Source organism: Xenopus laevis, chromosome 7L, assembly GCF_017654675.1.
Source record: "Xenopus laevis strain J_2021 chromosome 7L, Xenopus_laevis_v10.1, whole genome shotgun sequence".
Classification (NCBI taxonomy): Eukaryota; Metazoa; Chordata; class Amphibia; order Anura; family Pipidae; genus Xenopus; species Xenopus laevis.
The window spans coordinates 109658700-109679911 of NC_054383.1; the positions used below are offsets into that span (position 1 = coordinate 109658700).

The 21212-nt window shown below is 39.1% G+C and overlaps 1 protein-coding gene across 8 annotated transcripts in view; it reads left to right on the plus strand.

Moving 5' to 3' along the window:
• tnnt1.L (troponin T1, slow skeletal type L homeolog) overlaps nucleotides 1–21212 on the plus strand; it is a 44620-nt gene that overhangs the window by 4470 nt on the left and 18938 nt on the right. Inside the window, exons 2-10 of one of the 8 annotated variants that reach the window (XM_018226229.2) lie at nucleotides 6531–6580; nucleotides 8271–8284; nucleotides 10711–10734; nucleotides 11030–11053; nucleotides 12530–12562; nucleotides 13121–13153; nucleotides 13522–13554; nucleotides 17739–17765; nucleotides 19165–19191. In XM_018226229.2, the coding sequence (XP_018081718.2) occupies nucleotides 6552–6580; nucleotides 8271–8284; nucleotides 10711–10734; nucleotides 11030–11053; nucleotides 12530–12562; nucleotides 13121–13153; nucleotides 13522–13554; nucleotides 17739–17765; nucleotides 19165–19191 (244 nt within the window). In that variant the 5' untranslated portion in view covers nucleotides 6531–6551. The remainder of the gene's footprint in view (nucleotides 1–6530; nucleotides 6581–8270; nucleotides 8285–10710; nucleotides 10735–11029; nucleotides 11054–12529; nucleotides 12563–13120; nucleotides 13154–13521; nucleotides 13555–17738; nucleotides 17766–19164; nucleotides 19192–21212) is intronic. The other 7 variants (XM_041569493.1, XM_041569492.1, XM_041569494.1 and 4 more) reach the window with 7 other exon arrangements.

Genomic DNA, 21212 nt, shown 5'->3' on the forward strand with positions numbered 1-21212 from the left:
CATTCACATTTCCTTTACTGTTAAAGTCCCTTAAAGGAGAACTAAACCCTAAAAATTAATATGGTTAAAAATGCCATATTTTATATGCCGAACTTATTGCACCAGCCTTAAGTTTCAGCTTGTCAATAGCAGCAATGATCCAGGACTTCAAACTTGTCACAGGGGTCACCATCTTGGAAAGTGTCTGTGACACTCACATGCTCAGTGGGCTCTGAGCAGCTGTTGAGAAGCTAAGCTTAGGGGTTGTCGCAAATTATCAAGCAGAAAATGAGGTTGGTCTGTAATATAAGCTGATGCTACAGGGCTGATTATTAAATTCTGATACTAGTTACACTGGTTTCTGAGCTGTCATATAGTAATTATCTGTATTAATTACTAATCAGCCTTATATTGGGACATTTTTATTCTGTATATACAGTATATTGTGAGTTGATCCCTAAGCTCAGTAAGTGACAGCAGCACAGAGCATGTGCAGTGAATCAGCAGAAAAGAAGATGGGGAGCTACTGGGGCATCTTTGGAGACACAGATCTTTACTGCTGCAGGGCTGTGGTTGCCTTGGGCTGGTATAGAAACTCATAACATAATGTACAACATTTCTAGCCTATTTCTTAAGTTGGGCTTTAGTTCTCCTTAAAAACTATAATGATACATCAGTATACAAATTCTAGAGAGACTGCCTGAAGTGCTCTGTAGGTCGTCAGCTCTGAAAATACATACATTTTAACAGAATATTAGGTTTGGGGCATGCCACTTTTGCATCAATTAGAAATGCAATACCAAACTGTCAAAATCAGCCAGTCATTAAAATGTCCAGTATTAAAATGATTTATGAAAAGAATAGAAAAAGCAAGAAATACAGGTTAATGAATGCCAACAGTGCACTCTAAGTGGCAAATTCATCAAGGGTCGAATATCGAGGGATAATTAACCCTCAATATTCGACTGGGAATGAAAATCCTTTGCCTTCGAATATCGAAGTCGAAGGATTTTGCGCAAATACTGAAATTGAACGATCGAAGGAATAATCGTTCGATCGAACGATTAAATCCTTCGAATCTGACGATTCGAAGGATTTTAATCCAACGATCGAAGGATTATCCTTCGACCGAAAAAACTTAGCCAAGCCTATGGGGACCTTCCCCATAGGCTAACATTGGGTTCGGTAGCTTTTAGGTGGCGAACTAGGGGGTTGAAGTTTTTTCTTAAAGAGACAGTACTTCGACTATCGAATGGTCTAACGATTTTTAGTTCGAATCCTTTGATTCGAAGTCGTAGTTGAAGGTCAAAGTAGCCCATTCGATGGTCGAAGTAGCCAAAAAAACACTTCGAAATCCGAAGTATTTTTCTTCTATCCCTTCACTCGAAGTTAATGAATTGGCCCCTAAGTGTTGGGGATTTTGCATGAGAGATAAAATAAGGTACTGTAAATCCTACTATTCTCAGAATGAAGGTCACTGGCATCAATACAAGCCTAGTGTGAACTGATTGTGATTTATTTAAAGGAATGACTATTACAAAAGGATATAGGACGAGAGCCAATGTAGACTTCACGGCCACATACATCACAATGAAGCTGACATTTAGTGCAGCTGTCTCGCTCATCTTTCTGCATGCAAACAATGACCATTCCCTGAGATCCTTTTTTTTAATGACAAGCACAGATCCCTTTCCTAATAAGTCCTGGCAATAAATAAGAGCCTGTGAGATCTACTGGGAATGATTAAATATAGAGTGGTTGTTTGTTTTTGTTGGAGCTAGGTACCCCACTGAGATTAAGCAGTGGGACAGAAGGACATTTCTCCTCTGTTTTCATAATAAACTTTCCCAGTTGCTACGTTTTGCATCTGCATTTCCCATCTTGCATTTCAGCTCTAGTGCAGCTGAGCACTGGTCACAAATACAGAGCAGTGGAAATGTTACAAAATGGTTAAAAAGGAAAATATTTTGACTTTATTAGGCGAGAGGCTGCCAGATTTGTTTATAACTAGGGATGCACCGAATCGACTATTTTGGATTCGGCCGAACCCCTGAATCCTTTGCGAAACTGAACCGAATCCTAATTTACATATGCAAATTAGGGGTGGGAAGGGGAAAACAATTTTTAACTTCCTTGTTTTGTGACAAGTCACAAGATTTCCCTCCTTTACCCTAATTTGCATATGTAAATTAGGATTTCGGTTCGGCCAGGGAGAAAGATTCAGCCGAATCCAAATCCTGCTGAAAAAGGCCGAATCCTGGATTCAGTGCATCCCTATTAATAACAACAAAGTATTAAAAAGAAAACTTTAGAAAAAAAAGATAAATGTTGAAGAGGAATCATTTCATACTGTAGTGCAAACAAATCAGCCATATTGGATGCAACTGTGACTTCTACAGAGTTTTATAACAAAAGTTTTATGGCCAAAGTCAGCCAAGGCTTTAAAGCCCCCACACCCATCATATGCAGCTCCCTCATCCATCCATTCCCCTCCCTTGATCTGCCCATTCCCAATTCCTGTGATTTCCCCTTCTGCACCCTCTGTCCACAGGCTGGTAAGATCAGCCCAAAAATGTGGTAACCTTAAATCTAATAAAAATCAAACACTTGAGGGACTTTACAGCTCTGAAAAACTGAACATGACAACAAAAAGCCGTTTCTGGAAACTTTTAAGAGCTGCATTTCCAGTTTCTAAACCAGAAATTTGCCTCTTCTAGTGCAAGAGGGCACATGCATACATAAATCTGCTTTTAGAAAGGCCCAATATAACATATATATCTATATACAAATGTAGATATATATATGTAGATATATCTAAATAGATGATAAATAATGTTTGTACAGATAAGATCTGCCACCTTACAAATGAGTCAATTAATGGGTGTTGTTTCTGGGTGTTGCTTCTTCTAAAAATGACTGCAGATGTCTCCCATTGCATACATGAGATAGACAATTAAAAATACTGGCCCTGCCTAAAAATAATAGGAATTCTAAGAATTTGTGGGCGTAATCAATTAAGTTCTGGGGCTTTGCCGACATTTAGCATTTAGATTACACTGATGTTAATAAAGATTGAGCTACTAATGGAAGACTTATTAAACAGATACAGTTGTCACACAATGACCCAGTTTTTAAAAGACAAAGGGAAAATTACGGCACGGAAGGAGCAGCACCGCGGGACAGTGCACTTTCAGTGGTTAGAGGCAGAGGTGTCTAAGGTCAGCGATGACTTTTAAAGGAGAAGTCCAACACATTTGCGCACCACCCCACGTGAATTTCCTTGTGCTTTAATATTTCCATTCAGTTGTGTAACTACTATCCCCCCACAAAAGAAATTTAGGGAGACCCAATGTGAGGAGCTCAATGCAGCTGGTTACCAGATTACCCTAGCAACCATGCCTTGATTTGAATAAGAGACTGGAATATGAATCGGAGAGGCCTGAATAGAAAGATGAGTAATAAAAAGTAGCAATAACAATAAGTCTGTAGCTTTAAAGAGCATTTGTTTTTTAGATGGGGTCAGTGACCCCCGTTTGAAAGATGGAAAGAATCAGAAGAAGGCGAATAATTCAAAACTATAAACAAATGAATGTCAATTAAAAAGTCATTTAGAAGTAGCCATTCTATAACTGAAAGTTAATGTGAAGGTGAACCATCCCTTTAAACTGGCAGATGGGGCTTGGGAGAGGCTTCTGAATTTGATTCAAGGAGGTTGTATGTTCCTCCCATGTCTGTATGGGTTTATCCCCACGCTCCAAAAACATACAGGCAGGTTCATTGGCTCCTGATAAAACTGTGTGTGAACATGATAGGAACTTTAGATTGAAAGCTCCACTGCGGCAGGGACTGATCTGAATGATGAACAATTTCTGTAAAATGTGTTGGTGCTATATAAATAAATTCTGCATTATAAGTGCTTTGAAGCTGGCATTAAACGCAGAGTACAGGTATGGGACCTGTTATCCAGAATGCTCGGGACCTGGGGGTTTCTGGATAAAGCATCTTTCTGTAATTTGGATCTTCATCCCATAAGTCTACTAGAAAACCATATAAACATGAAATAAACCCAATAAGCTGGGTTTGCTTCCAATAAGGATTAATTATATCTTAGTTGGGATCAAGTACAAGGTACTGTTTTATTATTACAGAGAAAAAGGAAATATTTTTTAAAAATTTGAATTATTTTATTATAATGGAGTCTATAAAAATGTAGAAGAACAATGTATCATGTTAGCAGAGGAATCTGAGAAATTGCCTACATCAGTATGAAAATGGGATTTTTAAAAAAATAAATAAATACGTAAGGCTAAAGCCCACAAATATGCATGCTACTCATACCTTTAATACAAGTAAGGGGATTATGTTACATAATAGAGAAACGCCTTTTCTGGGTATTTTCCATTAATCAGATGTAATAAAATGTTCATCCAAATATAAATTTGTTACCCAGAAAACTCTGAAATACATAAATTATATTTCCAATAGTCTTATTAAAGGGGACCCATCACCCTAAGAAATAATTCTAAATCATTTTCTATCATGTTAGTTGAACAAAATAAACTTTACTTACACTATATAAATTATATGAATTTTGTTCCCTTCATTCTTCGAATTCACAATTAAATCATACAGGCAGGGGTCATTTTGTTGACACAAAGGCAAGTATTGTACGACCCCATAATCATATTTACTATATGTACCAGAATGGGGAACATAATGCCCATGCAAAGGCTACTAGAATGTGCAGAGTGGAAAGTGAAAGTAATTGACTGCCCCTAGGCAGGGCAATCAAAGTGGCTTTGGGCAAGTCACAAAGTGGCAGATTTATTATAGGTCGAGTTGTATATAACCCGAAAAATTTTAGTTTTCAAGGGTATTTTTCAGTCAAAACTCGGATTTTCGGGTAAAAAAAAAACAACTCAGATTTTTTAAGATTTACTATACCCCAAAGCTGGAAATAGTTTGAATTGAAAATACACCAGCTAAAACCTGTTGAGGTCATGTAGAAGTCAATGGCAGAGGTCCCTTCAAACGTTTGAAGATGTTTGTCGCCTTCATGATGTTCAGGGGTTTTTATGTGAGTTTCACTCAAAAACTCATTTAATTTGAGCAATTGAGGTTTTTTTTTCGCATTAACTCTATTAATTGGAGTTTTCGGGTTGTTCACCCTGAATTCACCGATTCAAGTTTTTTCTTAAATCGGAAAATATTCGAGTGAGTTAATTTGAGGTACATTTGAGTTGTGAGTTCATTCGAGGTATAAAAAAAACTTCACAAGCCTCGACTTTTGATAAATATATTGCAAAGTAGCTGCAATATACCGTACATTCCCTTATGATTATATTGTGAATATGCCACTGCTGGGGACAGAAAGGCTTGTATTTTTTTACCCTTTATATCTCTGCCCCACCTCCGATCTCTCTGTGTGCCATGTTCTAAACGTTAAAACCCCTATACACAGGCTGCTAGCTCTTGACCAAGTTGGATTTTGATTTTAATCAGGCTGGGCAGGCTACAGAGGTAGTAATTAGTGGATGGGTCTGCAAGGGAACCATGTGTATTCTGATTATTGGCTAGAGACAAAATGATAGGATCTGACTGACTTGCCAAATCTGGCAAAGATCCACTCATCTGGGGACCTCATGAAATGAGCAGATCTTCAAGGCAATCAACAATTTAAGGCTGCTCACTGCTCAAGGGCGTTAATATGCTCGAATCACTCTATTTACAGTGCTACAAACAGTACAATTATTAGTGCAGTATAAGAATAAAAGCTAATAACAATAATGATAATTTCATCCTCATGGCATTGTTGTCTGACATCAAAGGGTTTAGTCACCCAACAGTATCGTGTAATCCAGTTTCATTCTTTTGTACCATCTGTTCTACTTTCCATGCCAAGATATTGTTAGTAACCAGAGCTTCATTAAAATAGCTTGAGACAATGTATGAATTGCACTGCGAGGGAGGCCGCTTGCCTCGTCATTGCCATTCTATGTCCTAAAGTGGAGAAATGAGAATCCGGCCCAGCTTAAACTTGCATTCTTTTCTGCTGAAACAATGATCCCTTGATCCAGGAAGCTACTTTTAACATCATAAAGTCGCATTAAATCTAGACGCGCTTTGGGTTAATCAATATTGCTTTGTCGGGTACCCTAATAGTAATTACCATTCATAGACACGAAACCCTCCAGTCAAACCATTAGAAAGGCCGACAATTAAAAGACCCAAAGAACATTAAGAGGTTATATACTAAACCTAAAACTTTTTTATCTGCGCTGGGTTTCATCCAATATTCGGAAGAATTCAGGGTTTTTGGGCAATAATCGATTTTATCCCAAACCTGACTTTTTCAAGGTTTTTTTTTGATAAATAAGATAAAATCGTGGATGTGAGTTTAGTCGAGCTTGGTTAAATAAATATATGAGACAAATTTGAGTTTTAGTAAATAACCCCCTAAATCTCTTGCATTTTGGCCAGAATTAATGTACTGCAATCTGGGGGTTGTTTCTACACACAATATTAATCTGTATCTTTGTTTTCCCCTAAAGGTGAGCTGCGCAACTGCCGCTATGTCTGATACAGAAGAACTGGATTATGAGTAAGTCTATTCATTTTCTGATTTAGACCCATTTATTGGCATGCACAGATTTATCTATACCTGAGAAATATAACTAATGAGTGTTATTCAAGTTTGCAGTGATCTTCTTAAATATACAGCAGTCAAAATGCCCTTAATAGCCTGTCACTGTCACTCATTGAATATGTTTTGCTGGAGGCAGGCACCAGCAGTAACAGGTGGGTACCACCAGGCCCGGAATGGCAATCTGTGGGTTCTGGCAAATGCCAGAGGGGCTGCTGTATGGCTCCATAGAAAGTTAACATATAGTGGGCTGGTAGGAGGATGTTTGGGCCTCTGTATACTTGAAATGACAGGGCCTATTTGGACTCCCAGTCCAGGCCTGGGTACCACCGATGTTCTCTCTAATTCCTTCTTGGCTATGTGGGCAAAAAATTTATTTTGTGCTCACATTGTAAACTTTTGTGCGCAGTTTTTAAAAAGTGCTAAGGTGAAAATGAATACAAAATTTTGTTTTTTCACACAAAATTCTTTGTGCACACCCCAATTTGTTATGTGCACGGCCCTCAAAATTTTCGTGTGCTCACGAGCACACACCTTAGAGGGAACATTGGCACCAATTAAAAAAACGCAGAAGCATGAACTTCTGATTGGTGCTCAATTGTCTCTGACAGTATTTGGAATGGCAGTGCATTTCTTATGGGCTGCTATTCTTATCAATGGATCGTTGTGACAGGTGGTATAACTGCGAGTATAACTGCAGTGGACTAAACACCACATATGCCATTGCTCAGAGCCTACTGACCTACAGTAGAACATACCACAGCTTACCTTTAATTCAGAAACATTTCCCTGATGGTATACACTGTAGTAATATATTACTTGACCGCCTAAGGCAATACTATTTAGCAGGGTCGGACTGGGCCTGCTGGGCACCCGGTGGGCCCCAGCTCTTTTAAGACCCGCTACCTTCACCTCCTCTCCTTACCTCCCTCCCTCACCCCAGTCGGAAAAGGATACAAGCAAGCGAGTGCACTCAGGCGGGTAGGGGAAGGTTGGCAGCAGAGAGGACTTTTGGCTAGGGGGATGCTGTAGTGGGCACCTGAGGCTGCAGGCCTAGGGCGCCCTGGACCCCCCAGTCAGACACTGCTATTTAGCATGTTGCCCAGCCAGCTCACCCCCTTGCCTGCGTGCACCAGCAACCACCTAACCCCCTGATGCCATCTCCGTTGTCACTAACACCCCCCACATACACACACACTCACAAAGCAGTCATTCACTTACTTCCTCCCTGCCAACTGCTCGGTAAACACGTGCCGGCCCTACCTACCCCTAGATCTGCTCCTTTTACTTGGAATGTTCCTAAAGAACATTAGTTTGTATAACAAAAGTGTAAGGTGTTGTAGGTGGTTGCAAGAGTAACTCTTTATTTCATTCGGTGTTTGTGGGGCATTATTGGGCCTCGGCCATTAAGCATATTCCAATAGTTACACAGATCAGTACCTCTTAATATCTGGACATCCTTGTCATGTTTTCCATCTGGCCAGTAATGTGCATTTATTATATAATAGCCATGAGTGACCTGTAAAACTTAGGAGATATGTTTATGTAAATGTTTTTTTGTCCTTTAACTGAGCTAGCATATTATATTCTGTTCTTTTCTCAAGTTTTTTTTTCTCTTGTTTCACCCTATATTCTGCACCTATTTCAGAGAGCAGCAAGAAGGTAAGATTTAATCCTTTCCTTACATTAGTTTTTTTCCTTCCATCATCATACAGACCAGCAGGCAGTGGCATAAATAGGAGTTGCTGGACCCCTCAGCAAATTCCATCTCGGGCCCCTATTCTACCAAGATTAACCTATTCTACCAAGATTCATTGGAACTGCCGATTAATTAGGGCCATCTACACTCCCGGGCCCCCTGCAACCACAGGGTCTGCTTCCTCTGTAGTTATGTCCCTGCCAGCAGGTGAAATGCACTTGTTATGGAGAACGAACATATGCCCTTTAACCCTAGACTATACTATAAGTATTAGTGATGCACCAAATCCAGGACTTGTTTTGGGATTTGGCAAACTGAAGCATTTTTTACAGTGTTTGGATTTGTACAAATCTTTAGGATTTGGATCATCCCAGGCCCTAGAGGGGCCAAATGTGGGACATACTGTATTTCCTCCATAAGTCTGTAAAGCCTCTATACAATTTGGCACTGTCCCCGTCCAAGAGAGAGGGCCCTGGATGTCAGATTCTCTTGTGGGCCATTGGAGGCCCTGTCTGGCAGTAAATACAAAAAACAATATAATTTGTTCTTCTATGTGTTGTACAGTAATCCATACTGATTCCTTGAACGGTTGATCAGTGTATTGCCTCCATTTCTTTTGGTGCAAAATATAAAATTAAACTTATAGCTATGTGTTACTGTACTGGTGCTATTTACCAGCAATAATAATTTGCACCTAGTATCCTTTAACTGCAAGAATACACATGTTGTTTCTCTCTCCTGTCATGGAATCATAATGACATAATGCCCAATCCCACCCATGACCTGACCCATCCAGATTCATTACAGTACTACAGTTGTCCAGGTTGCTAGTCAGTCCCTAGCAGTAGGGAAGTGACAATATATTGGCTCTGAATATTTCATACATAGATATTGTTAGGCATTCAGACATTTTCAGACTTACATGATGCCCAAAATATATCTTATTCTGAATAATGTTACAGGAAGGCAGTTATACAGTATGTGGAGCTCTGCCTTCATGCACTGTCATTCTAAAATATTAATACACAGGGATATCCAACCTGGGAATCTGGATCTATAACATTAATGTGGGAAGCAATGCACTAGCTTTTGCCAGAGAGAGTGTAATATGTAAAGACAGATATGTGCAGAACTGGGAATTGTGATTAAGGTGCTATGGGCACTGCTTTAAGGCTAGGGAGGGAAAAAGTAGAGATGTCCAACTTGCAGTGCTTCATACTTCCCCATGGCAACCTTCAGAATACCTGAAAACACTAAACAGATGGTCACAACTGAGAAGGAAATGATGCAAAATAAATAAATTATGTGATAACAAGCCAGTTGTCTTAGCTATTTCAGTAAAACGTCTTGATCCAAATTCCTTTCAATTACTAGTATGTACTTTGTATAAAGCTGCTGCTAAGGAATGTCCTTTTTTGTGCATGTAGTCCCCCCCATAAGCTGGCCTTCAACATAACTGGGGGCCAAGACTGACGTTCAGTTAGGGAAAGATATATGTAGAGAATGAGTATTGGCTCATCAAAAATACACCTGGAAGACCAGCTTAAAGGTCAGTTAGGATGAGATTGTAACGAAGGCTCAGTTACTAAAATAGTAGTAATAATAATGATGATAAGAATCATTTATGTAACTTATGAAATAAGGGGTCCCAGACCAAATTTTGAACCTCAAAGGAGCTTGAACCATGAACTGAAAAACTCTGATTTAGACTCTCTCTTTGAAATTGTTTGGCATTGCCTAACTTGCAAAGGAGACCCATTCCCAACGGCAAATCTTGACTTCTAAGTGCTTGTGAGGCCAGGCTACAATTCAAAACAAAGGGGACACCTTCTTCTTAAATGAACACAGGAAAGCCTCCATGGCAATTAAGAAACCAAGTTTTGATCTCATCGTTAAAATAATGAAACTTTAAGTATTGTCTATGGGAACCACCACTGCATTCTGTCGTTTGGGACAATACAACCTGGCCTTTTTGTGAAATCTGTAGACATTTTTCTGGGGAACTGAAATTTATTGCAAAATGACTTTATTACGGACATACTGTATCTGTAATTTGATAACTTAGATAACTTGATATCAACTAGATTGAGTATGATTTTTTTTTTAATCAATACAATTTTTTTTTTAAACATGGTATGTTTTGCCTTTGGCTGAAAAAGTTAAAAAAAAGTGTGAAAACCTCCACAGGAATGAACACAGGTGCTATTGCTGCCAGATCAGGTCAATGTTTAACATGCATTATGCTGTAGCTGTCTCTGGGCTTCAAAGCTCTGCTCCACTTGGCCTTGCATTATAGCTCACAATACAAATTGTTATTAAATCATATCTAGTTTGGCTATGCTTCTGGCAGGCTCAGTGTTTAACAATGCTATTGTCTTTGCTATGGCAGAACAAGAAGAGGAAGCTGCTGCAGGTATGATACAAGATGGCTGCTCACGTTGCAGTGTTCTTGCTAACATGTAACCCGCCAAAGCTAAGCCTATAATGTGCATTTGCTTTTTAAATACATATGAATATTCTTCTACCTCTTTTTATCTACAAGTACTTTCCCATTAAGAGGTTACAGATTTTTTTTGAAAATGCTGCAAGTTTAAGGGACACAAATCCATCTTTCTAGCAGTTTTGATTGCAGAGCCTTTGCATGTTGTTTTTTTGGTATGGATGCTGCTAAAATGAACCTTTTTCTTTCCCCTCTGTTTACCAATAAGAAGAGGAAGAGCCAGAAGAGGAAGGTGAGAAAGGGTCCAGGAAATGTCTGTCTTTAAATCACATGATCTAAATAAAGTACTATATTTTATCATGCTTCACTTACTTTAACTGCTGTTTTAAAAAATGTTTTACTCTTTTTTTTTTTTTAAGGATGGAGTGCCCATCTCATATGTTTATGACAATTTGACACAGTATAGAAATAAAACACAGTTTTTGTGCAACACACAGCTCACAATTTATATGCATAGTGGCACAGTTCTAGCCAAGGATGGCTCTTGCAATTTTAATATAATTAAAGGGTCAGTTCCCCTTTATATTACCACTTAACATGATGTAGACAGTGATATGAAGAGACAATTTGCTATTGGTCTTCATTTTTTAAAAATTTTTCAGCTTTTTGTTTAGTTTGTCTAGAATCAAGGCAGCAGTTTGAATGGAAGATAATACAAATAGGGCCAGAATAGTAAGATAAGTAATACAAAGTACAGGTAAAAATAATAAAATGATAGCCTCACAGGGTAGTAGGTTTTTTGGCTTCTGTTGTCAGTGATTCCCATTTGAAAGTTGGAAAGTGAAGAGGAAAGCAAATAATGTAAAACTATAAATATAAAATGTGAAGACCAACTGAAATGTTGCTAATATCAGCTTAAACTCAATAGGAAGCAGTGCTGAGCCATCAGCTGTAAAAGTAGTGACAATCAAATTTCAACATTGTAATGCAACAGCAATTTTTTCAGGCATTACTTCCTAAAGGAGAGCACGTGGTTAATTATTGATCTGATAACCCTCTAGTGTGTTTTAATACACCAGGTGCAATACTGAATTTTAGGAAAACAAATGCAAGCCTACATGGGCCCATATGTCTCAGTCTTTTGTTGATGTGTTTGCTTTTAGAATAATACATTATTAATATAGTTAATGTTGTTTCTCTGGAAACATATTACTGACACTGATAATATTGTGGCTTGGTTCAGGGAACCATATAAAATAAAGTGATAGATTAAAGTGATACTGATGCTAAAAAACTACTTTTTAAGTAGCAAACAAAGCCAATACCATGATGTAAAAATGTTTTAGTTTCAGGTGTCAGAGTCTAAGCAGGGTGCGCAGGGCATTTTTTTTTACCCTCATATGAATAGGAACATCTTAAAAAAATGTGGGAGATTTTTAAGCAACAGCTGAACAGCTTTGTTGTTGAAATACAACTGCTGGTGTCCTTTTATAGCACTATTACTTTCTAATTATGCCACTACACATTCGAATCAATCATTTCATACAGCGCCAGAACATAGAATTAAACCATCACCAAATTTAGTCCTCATCCATGAGGTCCCCTTACCTGAACTTTGTTTTTCCTGTCCCAAGGCTCCCACCCGAGGATCTACACTATCCCCTGGTTTCTCTCTCTCCCTGCCCACCACCACTATTATATTGTAACACTTCTAACGGCTGTTTGTTTCTCTTTTGGTTGCTTTACCATTTCCATTTATGCCACACAGTAACAGAGGAACCTGCCCCTGAGGAGGTACCAGGTATTAATGCTTTGCCTGTTTGTATTTTAGATGCTGATTTTAGTGCTGATTTAGTTTAATCTAAATTCATCTTTTGATTATTATACAGGAGCTCAAATCCTTGTTCTGTGCATTTAACCCATATACAAAAAATTATTGATAAATACATTGCATGGTCCCATAGGAGTTAATTGTTTTACTTTTCTTTGTGGAGTAGAATGAAGAGAAGCATTTATGCCTAATATTGAAAGTGCTGATTTAGTTCAAACTAAATTCATTTTTTAATATTATACAGGATCTGAAATCCTTGTTCTGTGTATTTAACCCAAATATAAACAAAATTATTGATAAATACACTGCATGGACCCAATACCAAGCTTTAGTCCTCATCCATGAGGTCCCCTTATCTGAACTTGGGCTTTTCTTGAGTTTCCTGTCCCAAAGCTCCCACCAGAGGATCTACACTACCCCTTGGTATCTCTCTCTCTCCTTGCCAACCACCGCTATTATATTGTAACACTTCTAACGGCTGTTTATTTCTCTTTTGGTTGCTTTACCATTTCCATTTATGCCACACAGTAACAGAGGAACCTGCCCCTGAGGAGGTACCAGGTATTAATGCTTTGCCTGTTTATATTTTAGATGCTGATTTTAGTGCTGATTTAGTTTAATCTAAATTCATCTTTTTAATATTATACAGGATCTCAAATCCTTGTTCTATGTATTTAACCCAAATATAAACAAAATTATTGATAAATACACTGCATGGACCCAATACCAAGCTTTAGTCCTCATCCATGAGGTCCCCTTATCTGAACTTGGGCTTTTCTTGAGTTTCCTGTCCCAAGGCTCCCACCCGAGGATGTACACTACCCCTTGGTATCTCTCTCTCTCTCCTTGCCAACCACCGCTATTATATTGTAACACTTCTAACGGCTGTTTATTTCTCTTTTGGTTGCTTTTCCATTTATGCTACACAGTAACAGAAGAACCTGCCCCTGAGGAGGTCCCAGGTATTAATGCTTTGCCTGCTTATATTTTAGATGCTGATTTTTTCTTAAAACATTTACGCTTATGCTAATGAGAATACCGATACATTTATGCCTAATATTAAAAGTGCTGATTTAGTTCAAACTAAATTCACTTTTTAATATTACATATGAGCTCAAATCCTTGTTCTGTGCATTTAACCCATATCCACAAAATTATTGATAAATACACTGCATGGTCCCATAGGGGTCACTTGCTGTACTTGGCTTTGCAGAGTAGAAAGACAATAAACAGTTAAAGTAATATGGACACATGTACACCCAAACTAGAATATGTTTTTTGTTTGTACCCCTAAGAGTATACATCATTTAGATGAGCATTTCAGGACCACAGTCACCTCCACAATGAGGCTGTGGAACAACCTCACTCGTTGGCTGAATATATAGTTGTGTAAAGGAGTGAGCTTATTTGGCAAAATGTTTTGGTACTGGTATTGGTATGTCCAATTTTAATGGATTATTTTGTTGGGAGAAGTTAGCCTTTATTTTATGGACCCTCTTCCCCGCATAAAGAAGACAACGAGGCCACTTCAAAGTTAACCATGTGATAAAGTGCAGTATCCCTGAGTTATGCTGTATGGACTCCGCTTCCTTTCTGGTTGCCAAAAATTATCCAAAGCGTACATGCAGGGGCTGGGATACTTGTTGCAAATGAGGGTGCACTGACATAATACACCACTGCCCCTGTTGCTGATTTTTATAAAGTAGCCCAATGATTTAATCCACTAGTGAATTTCAATTGCGCTGTTAGTACATTCGATTCTGTATCTCTGAACATGAAAAGCTGAATGCTCTGCTATAAAGACCGAGAGCAAGGCAGAACTCCTACTGTCTTAACCTGGTAAGCCCAATAGTTTTCCAAAACCATTTTATGTTCACAGTCATTTGACTATATTACAATAGTTTCAGCTGCAAACACAAACTATATTATTTAATTATCATGTCCCCATGGCAGACGCTACGATAGGGGTTGATGTTTTTTCATATTATTGAATACAAATTGTATACAGATGTGGAACCTGTTATCCAGAATGTTCGGGACCTGGGGTTTTCCAGATAAGGGATCTTTCTGTAATTTGGGTCTCCATACATATAAGGGGGTTATTTATCAAAGGTCAAGTTGTGTCGTGAATGAAAAATTTGAGTTTTCAAGGTTATTTTTTGGTCAAGAATCGATTTAAAAAAACCTCATATTTTTCAACATGTATTATACCTGACCCTGAAAATAGCTTGAATCTAAAAATACTCCAGCTAAAACCTGTCGAGGTCATGTAGGAGTCAATGACAGAGGTCCCTTGAACCATTAGAAGATGTTAATAGCCTTTATGATGCGATCAATTTGAGCCATTAGAGTTTTTTGTTTGTTAACCCTCAACTCGCTGATTCAAGTTTTTTCCATTTGAGTTTTTTCTTAAATTAGAAACCAATCAAGTTGTGACTCTGAGACTACTAAACCCAATAGGATTGTTTTGCCTTCAATACGGATTAATTATATCTTAGTTTGGATCAAGTACAAGCTACTGTTTTACTATTACAGTGAAAAAGGAAATCAGTTGATTTTGAACATTTGAATTTATCTGATTAAAATTTAAGTCTATGGGAGATGGCCATTCCATAATTCGGAGTTTTCTGGATAATGGGTTTCCGGATAACAGATCGCATTCCTGTATATATTTAAACTCTTTTACATAACATCTAACAAGTTAGGCTGTGAGGATAGATTTGAAATGCAAATGAAAAAAGATAAACTGAATCAAGAGAAAGAGTTGGCTGGCAAAGGGAAAGTAGAGATAGTGGGCAAGGAAAGAAACGAGTGTGGGGGGGAAGATAGGGTGGGTAAAAAAGAAAGTTGTGTATGGGAGAAAGTGGCATAGCAACAGTGGACTGGATAGACAGAAAGGAAAGAAATCGGGGGTAGAACTGGTAAGGAAGATGTGAGGCAAAGTGGGAATGGATGAATGAGAAGATGTTGAAACAGACCAGGGAGACAAGGAAGAATTACCTAGTTGCCCACTAGCCTTGCCATCATTTTAAGCTTAAGCTTTTAAGATCCCAAAACTCTTTCTAGACTAAGGTACTGCAGACAGCAGCATGTACTTGATGGGAAATAAAAGTAGTGTCTTGCGCTTCCTTTCAAAGGGCTGGATTTCCTGCTTGCTAAATTTAGAGTTTAATGTGCAGCTTTTGTGCTCGGGCCAAATTCACTCTGCTGCTGCCTCCTTCTTCAAGGCTTTCACTGACTGTAGAAATTATGGTTGGCCAGGAATAACAACTCCCGCCAATGAATTACAATAAAATCACCCAATCCCTCAATATCTGAAATGATTAAAGTCTCTACTGAAGTCTTCACTTCAATAATATAAATTCCTCAAGCCATATTTGCAAATATAATTTGCAAAAAGTAAATAGCTATAATTAAATATATATATATATATATATATACATACATACATACACATAAAATTTATTACGTTATATTTTCTCCCATAGTGAATGAGCCAAAGCTTAAAGACATAGCAGGGGTCATTTACAGCGCAGTAGGCAGTTTGCAAAGTTCAGAAAATGGCTGCAATACAATATTTTTTGCACCTTGCACAATGCCTTCCTCCTGCTGATTGGACTTGCCTGGTATACTTATGGGGGTATAGGCAGGTTTCTGTGTTTAAGAACAGAGTGTTGTATTAATGAGTAGAGGGTGGAAGGAGGCATGTAGGAGCACCAGTTGGGAAGCAGAAGAGGATACAGGCCACAATAATGTCCTTTCTGCCTGCGATCTTGTACTTCTGCTTGGGGATATTAATGGACCTTTAAAGACTGGGCCACAGTTCAGAGCACAGCTAGCCACGTCTAGCGCAAAGATTTTAGTGGGAGCACTTACCGGACATCCAGAGGCTTTAAAAATAGTAAAAAAGTCAAAATTTATTTAGAGCATTAAAATATCCAAAATTACAGCAGCATACCAAAGAACTTAGCTGCCTGTGCTCCATCCAGTCGACAGAGTTGAACCTGACACAGTCTGAGTCAATTTACTCAAGCTATGGAATATGAATGGCTAGCTCAGATTTGAAGAGCAAGAACTCATACCAGTAATAAATGCATTTATTAGCTTAGCTACATAATGCATATCTGGGTTCCCGCCTTTGTCAAGTGTGAATGGGGGACATCTGGATAACATGTTGCATTTCACAATGAAAAGCTGCTGATACAAGTCCTTGTCATTTAACATATTATACTTTCATATACAGATATGGGATCCATTACATAAAGGCCATCTCCCATAGACTCTCTTTTATCCAAATAATTAAAATTCGTAAAAATTATTTTTCTCTGTAGCGATTAAACAGTACCTTGTACTTGATCCCAACTGAGATATAATTAATCCTTATTGGAGGCAAAACCAGCCTATTGGGTTTATTTAATTTTCACATTATTTTTTAGTAGACTTATGGTGTGAAAATCCAAATTATGAAAAGATACATTATCTGGAAACCCTCAGGTTCCTGAGCATTCTGGATAACAGATTACATACCTACAGTATATTTTAGTTGGGGTGTAAGAACAAGTAGACTCTTAAGACCAGTAAGAATGCAAGGTAAAGTAGTACAGGTATGGGAACTGGGGTTTTCAGGGTTAATGGATCTTTCTGTAATTTTGATCTCCATACCTTAAGTCTACTAGAAAATCATTTAGACATTAAATAAAACCAATAGGCTGGTTTTGCTTCCAATAAGGATTAATTATATCTTAGGTGGGTTCAAGTACAAGGTACTGTTTTATTATTACAGAGAAAAGGGAAATCATTTTTAAAAAATTGGATTATTTAGATAAAATAGAGTGTATGGGAGATGGGCATTCTGTAATTTGGAGCTTTCTGGATAACGGGTTTCCAGATAATGGATCCCATACTGTACCTTTATTTGGATGTGAATACTGTACATATGGGTCACTTGCTGCCTACTGATTTCTGCTGCTATGGTGGCCTATTGGCTTCTGATTTTGGCAGATACAGGCTTTTGGTTAGGTGTATGTATTGCCTATAGTGAATACGATAGAATTATTATGTTAGTTTCTGTTAATCTGCTGCTTTTTCCTTTTCCCTGCTCTGCTTGGCTGCTCTGCTGTTGCCGCTGCACTGTTCTGCTTCTCAGAGGAACCTGCAGAAGAAGCCACAGAAGGTAAAGAAGTCTAACTAATAAGCTTCAGCCAGCATCTGACTCTTCCTTATACTGTATATGTATACAGAGCAGGAATAAACATAGGCCAGGGTAATTAATTCAGTGGAGGACAGAATTAATTGGCTTTTCAACTAGTGTCCAGGCTTCTTCGAGCTATGTTAATGCCTTCTGCCATAAACAGGAGAGTGGAATCATTTATTACAAAGCAATAGCTGTCACTTTGCGGGAAAATCCATTTGTTCTTGTAGATGCAGCTGTTTGCTAATGGGTATTGCCCATCAATAAATGATCCCCTTTCCTGTTGCATTTCATGTAATGTATTGGCTATAGCTTTCCTTGTGGCTGTCAGTACAGAGGTTATGCGTTGTTAATCATTATGACGGGTCAGCCATCAGATATTTCTGCCTTTTTAGGTTTTGTTAAATAGTAGTGTTTACACACACATAGTATCCGCAAGCCTGCGCAGCTACACATAACTAAATGATACAAAACATGAAGCCCTTATTTGTGTGTGTATTTATTTATATTTTTTGTATTAACACTATTATTCAGAGGAACATAAAAGGACAGAAAATAACACATGGATTTTCTCGAATAGAGGTGATCAAAACGGTCTCACCAGGCCCATATTTATTGAATTTGTAGGCAAGACTGAATGCAATTGCCTGTGCATCTCTATGAACTGCGACCTAACAGCGATCAGAATGCCCCAAGAGTGCCACAGACACAGGCAATAAAATGTACAGGAAAATCTATCAATTACTGCATACTTCAGTCTATGCATGAGTAGAAGCTGCCATATTGCTTGCTTTTTTTAAAGTCATAGTATGTATTAGTGCCATCAGGTGGTTATAAACAAATGGTTATGTACCATTGCTATTTATAGGCAATGCTTTAGTGACAACAAAAGATAATGTTGCCCCACATTACAAGGCATTTATTAAGATATGGCAGTTTAGATATAAGCTGTGCCATACATTATAATATATATTGTCTATGTATTAAAAAAAATACAGTGTTGAGATAGGGATCTCCACCAATGGCCCTTGAGTTATAACTGTGAGAAGATGCAGGGAGTTGCAATTTGAGAATTATTATTTTAACACTATTTATAAAGCACTGCATACACATATACATGTATACACTAAACATACAGATTACATACACAGAACATACACAGAACAACCAATAACCTATACAAGGGGAAGAGTGGCTACCCAAAAGAGCTTACAATCTAAAACTGGACAGCCTTAAAATATGCTGTGGTAGTGCAAGGACTTGAAATGTTCTAACAGCTTTGTTGCTTTTGTTAAACTTCAGCTTGTGCTTGTCTTCTCTTTCTCCCCTTCCCGTCCCATGTTGCTTTCCTTGCGCAATCCTGCTGCTGCTGTAACTGCAGAGGAGTTTGGAGAACACATAGAGGAAGGTAACACATTTTTCTGTTTCTAAGGAAATTGAGATGAAGTATTGCTCTGCTAATGTGAAATATGGGCAGCTTGCTGTGAATATTTATGATTAATTACTGTCATTGAGAATGTAGGCAGGGCGTAATGGTTTGTAATGGCTCAAAACAAATATGAACAATGCAATTTAACAAAAAAATCAAAAAGTATATTTATGTACATTAGGACCCCATTCTCTTTAATATCATCAGTAGATACAATCGAATTCCAATCAGCAGAATTGCCTTTAAAAAAAAATGCTCACCCTATTCACGCACAGCAATGGGGAGGTTGACGGGGAAGGGGACATGGACCGAGGAGGGAGTGGACTATGGCCGGAGGGTAGCAGTGGGGATAATAGCCTATGGGAAGTGACTGTGGCTGTGGGAAAGCAGGGATAGTAAGAAGAGATGGTGCCTAAACTAGTAGTGGGGATAATAGTCTCTGGGAAGGGACTGTGGCTGTGAGATAGCAGGTATAGTAGAGAGAGATGTGCCTATAGTAACAGTGGATAATAGTCTTTGGGAAGGGAGTGTGACTGTGGGATAGTAGGTATAGTAGGGAGAGATGGTGCCTATAGTAACAGTGGGATAATAGTCTCTGGGAAGGGAGTGTGACATAACAGGTATAGTAGGGAGAGATGGTGCCTATAGTAGCAGTGGGATAATAGTCTCTGGGAAGGGACTGTGGCTGTGGCATAGCATGTATAGTAGGGAGCGTTGGTGTCTATAGTAGCAGTGGGGATAATAGTTTCTGAGAAGGGACTGTGGCTGTGAGACAGAAGGTACAGTATAGCGAGAGAGAGAGTGCCTATAGTAGCAGTGGGATAATAGTCTCTGGGAAGGGACTGTGGCTGTGGGATAGCAGTTATAGTAGGGAGAGATGGTGCCTATAGTAGCAGTCAGGGCCGGATTTATGGAAGCGGCGCCCAAGGCCAGCTCCCGGACGCTTTGCATGTGCGCTGTCCCGTGGCTGTGTGGTCCTAGCGCCAGCCGCATGTTCCTAGCGTCAGCCCCTGTGTGCACGGGAGTGCGCTATTCAGTATCGGAGCACCAAACGCTCGTTTGGATGCGGCAGGGCGGCATGCTGCCCCTAAAATTTTGCCGCCCTAGGCCCGGGCCTATGTGGCCTCGCCACAAATCCGGGCCTGGTAGCAGTGGGGATAATAGCCTCTGGGAAGGGACTGTGACATAACAGGTATAGTAGGGAGAGACGGTGCCTATAGTAACAGTGGGATAATAGTCTCTGGGAAGGGACTAGGGCTGTGGGATAGCAGGTATAGTAGGGAGAGATTGTGCCTATAGTAACAGTGGGATAATAGTTTCTGGGAAGGTACTGTGGTGGTGGCATAGCAGGTATAGTAGGGAGAGTTGGTATCGTAGCAGTGGGATAATAGTCTCTGAGAAGGGACTGTGACTGTGGGATAGCAGGTATATTGGGGACAGATGGTGCCTATAGTTGCAACAGGAGGAAGAGAAATTATCTCTCTAATCTTGTCCCCTCTGTATCTATCTAATCCCCAGTCAACATATACAGTATTTATCTCCTTGCTGCTCTCTGGATCCATAAGGGCAGAGACGCATGCTGTTATTTTAGGAGATTAGTCGTCCAGGGACAAATCACTTTTTCTTCGGGCGACTAATCACCCCGAACTGCCTTTCCGCCAGGTCGGATGGCACTCGGGTCGCTTCGGCTTTCCGAAGTCGCCCGAAATTTTCTCGTGAGGCAACTTCGGGCGACTTCTGAAAACGAAGCGTTCTGAGTGCCACCCTGCTGGCGATTTACATTCTAGCCAGCGGGAAGGCAGTTCGGGGAGATAAGTCACCCGAAGAAGAAGCGTTTTGTCTCTGGATGACTAATCTCCCTAAATAGTTGCGTGTCTCTGCCCTAAGGCAGAAAAAGACCCAGCCATACTCTCCCACCCTGCCCCCAATACATCTATCAGTGAGGAGTAAGATTAATATTCATAAGAATGGGGCGCATTTATGCACACAGGGCTTACATA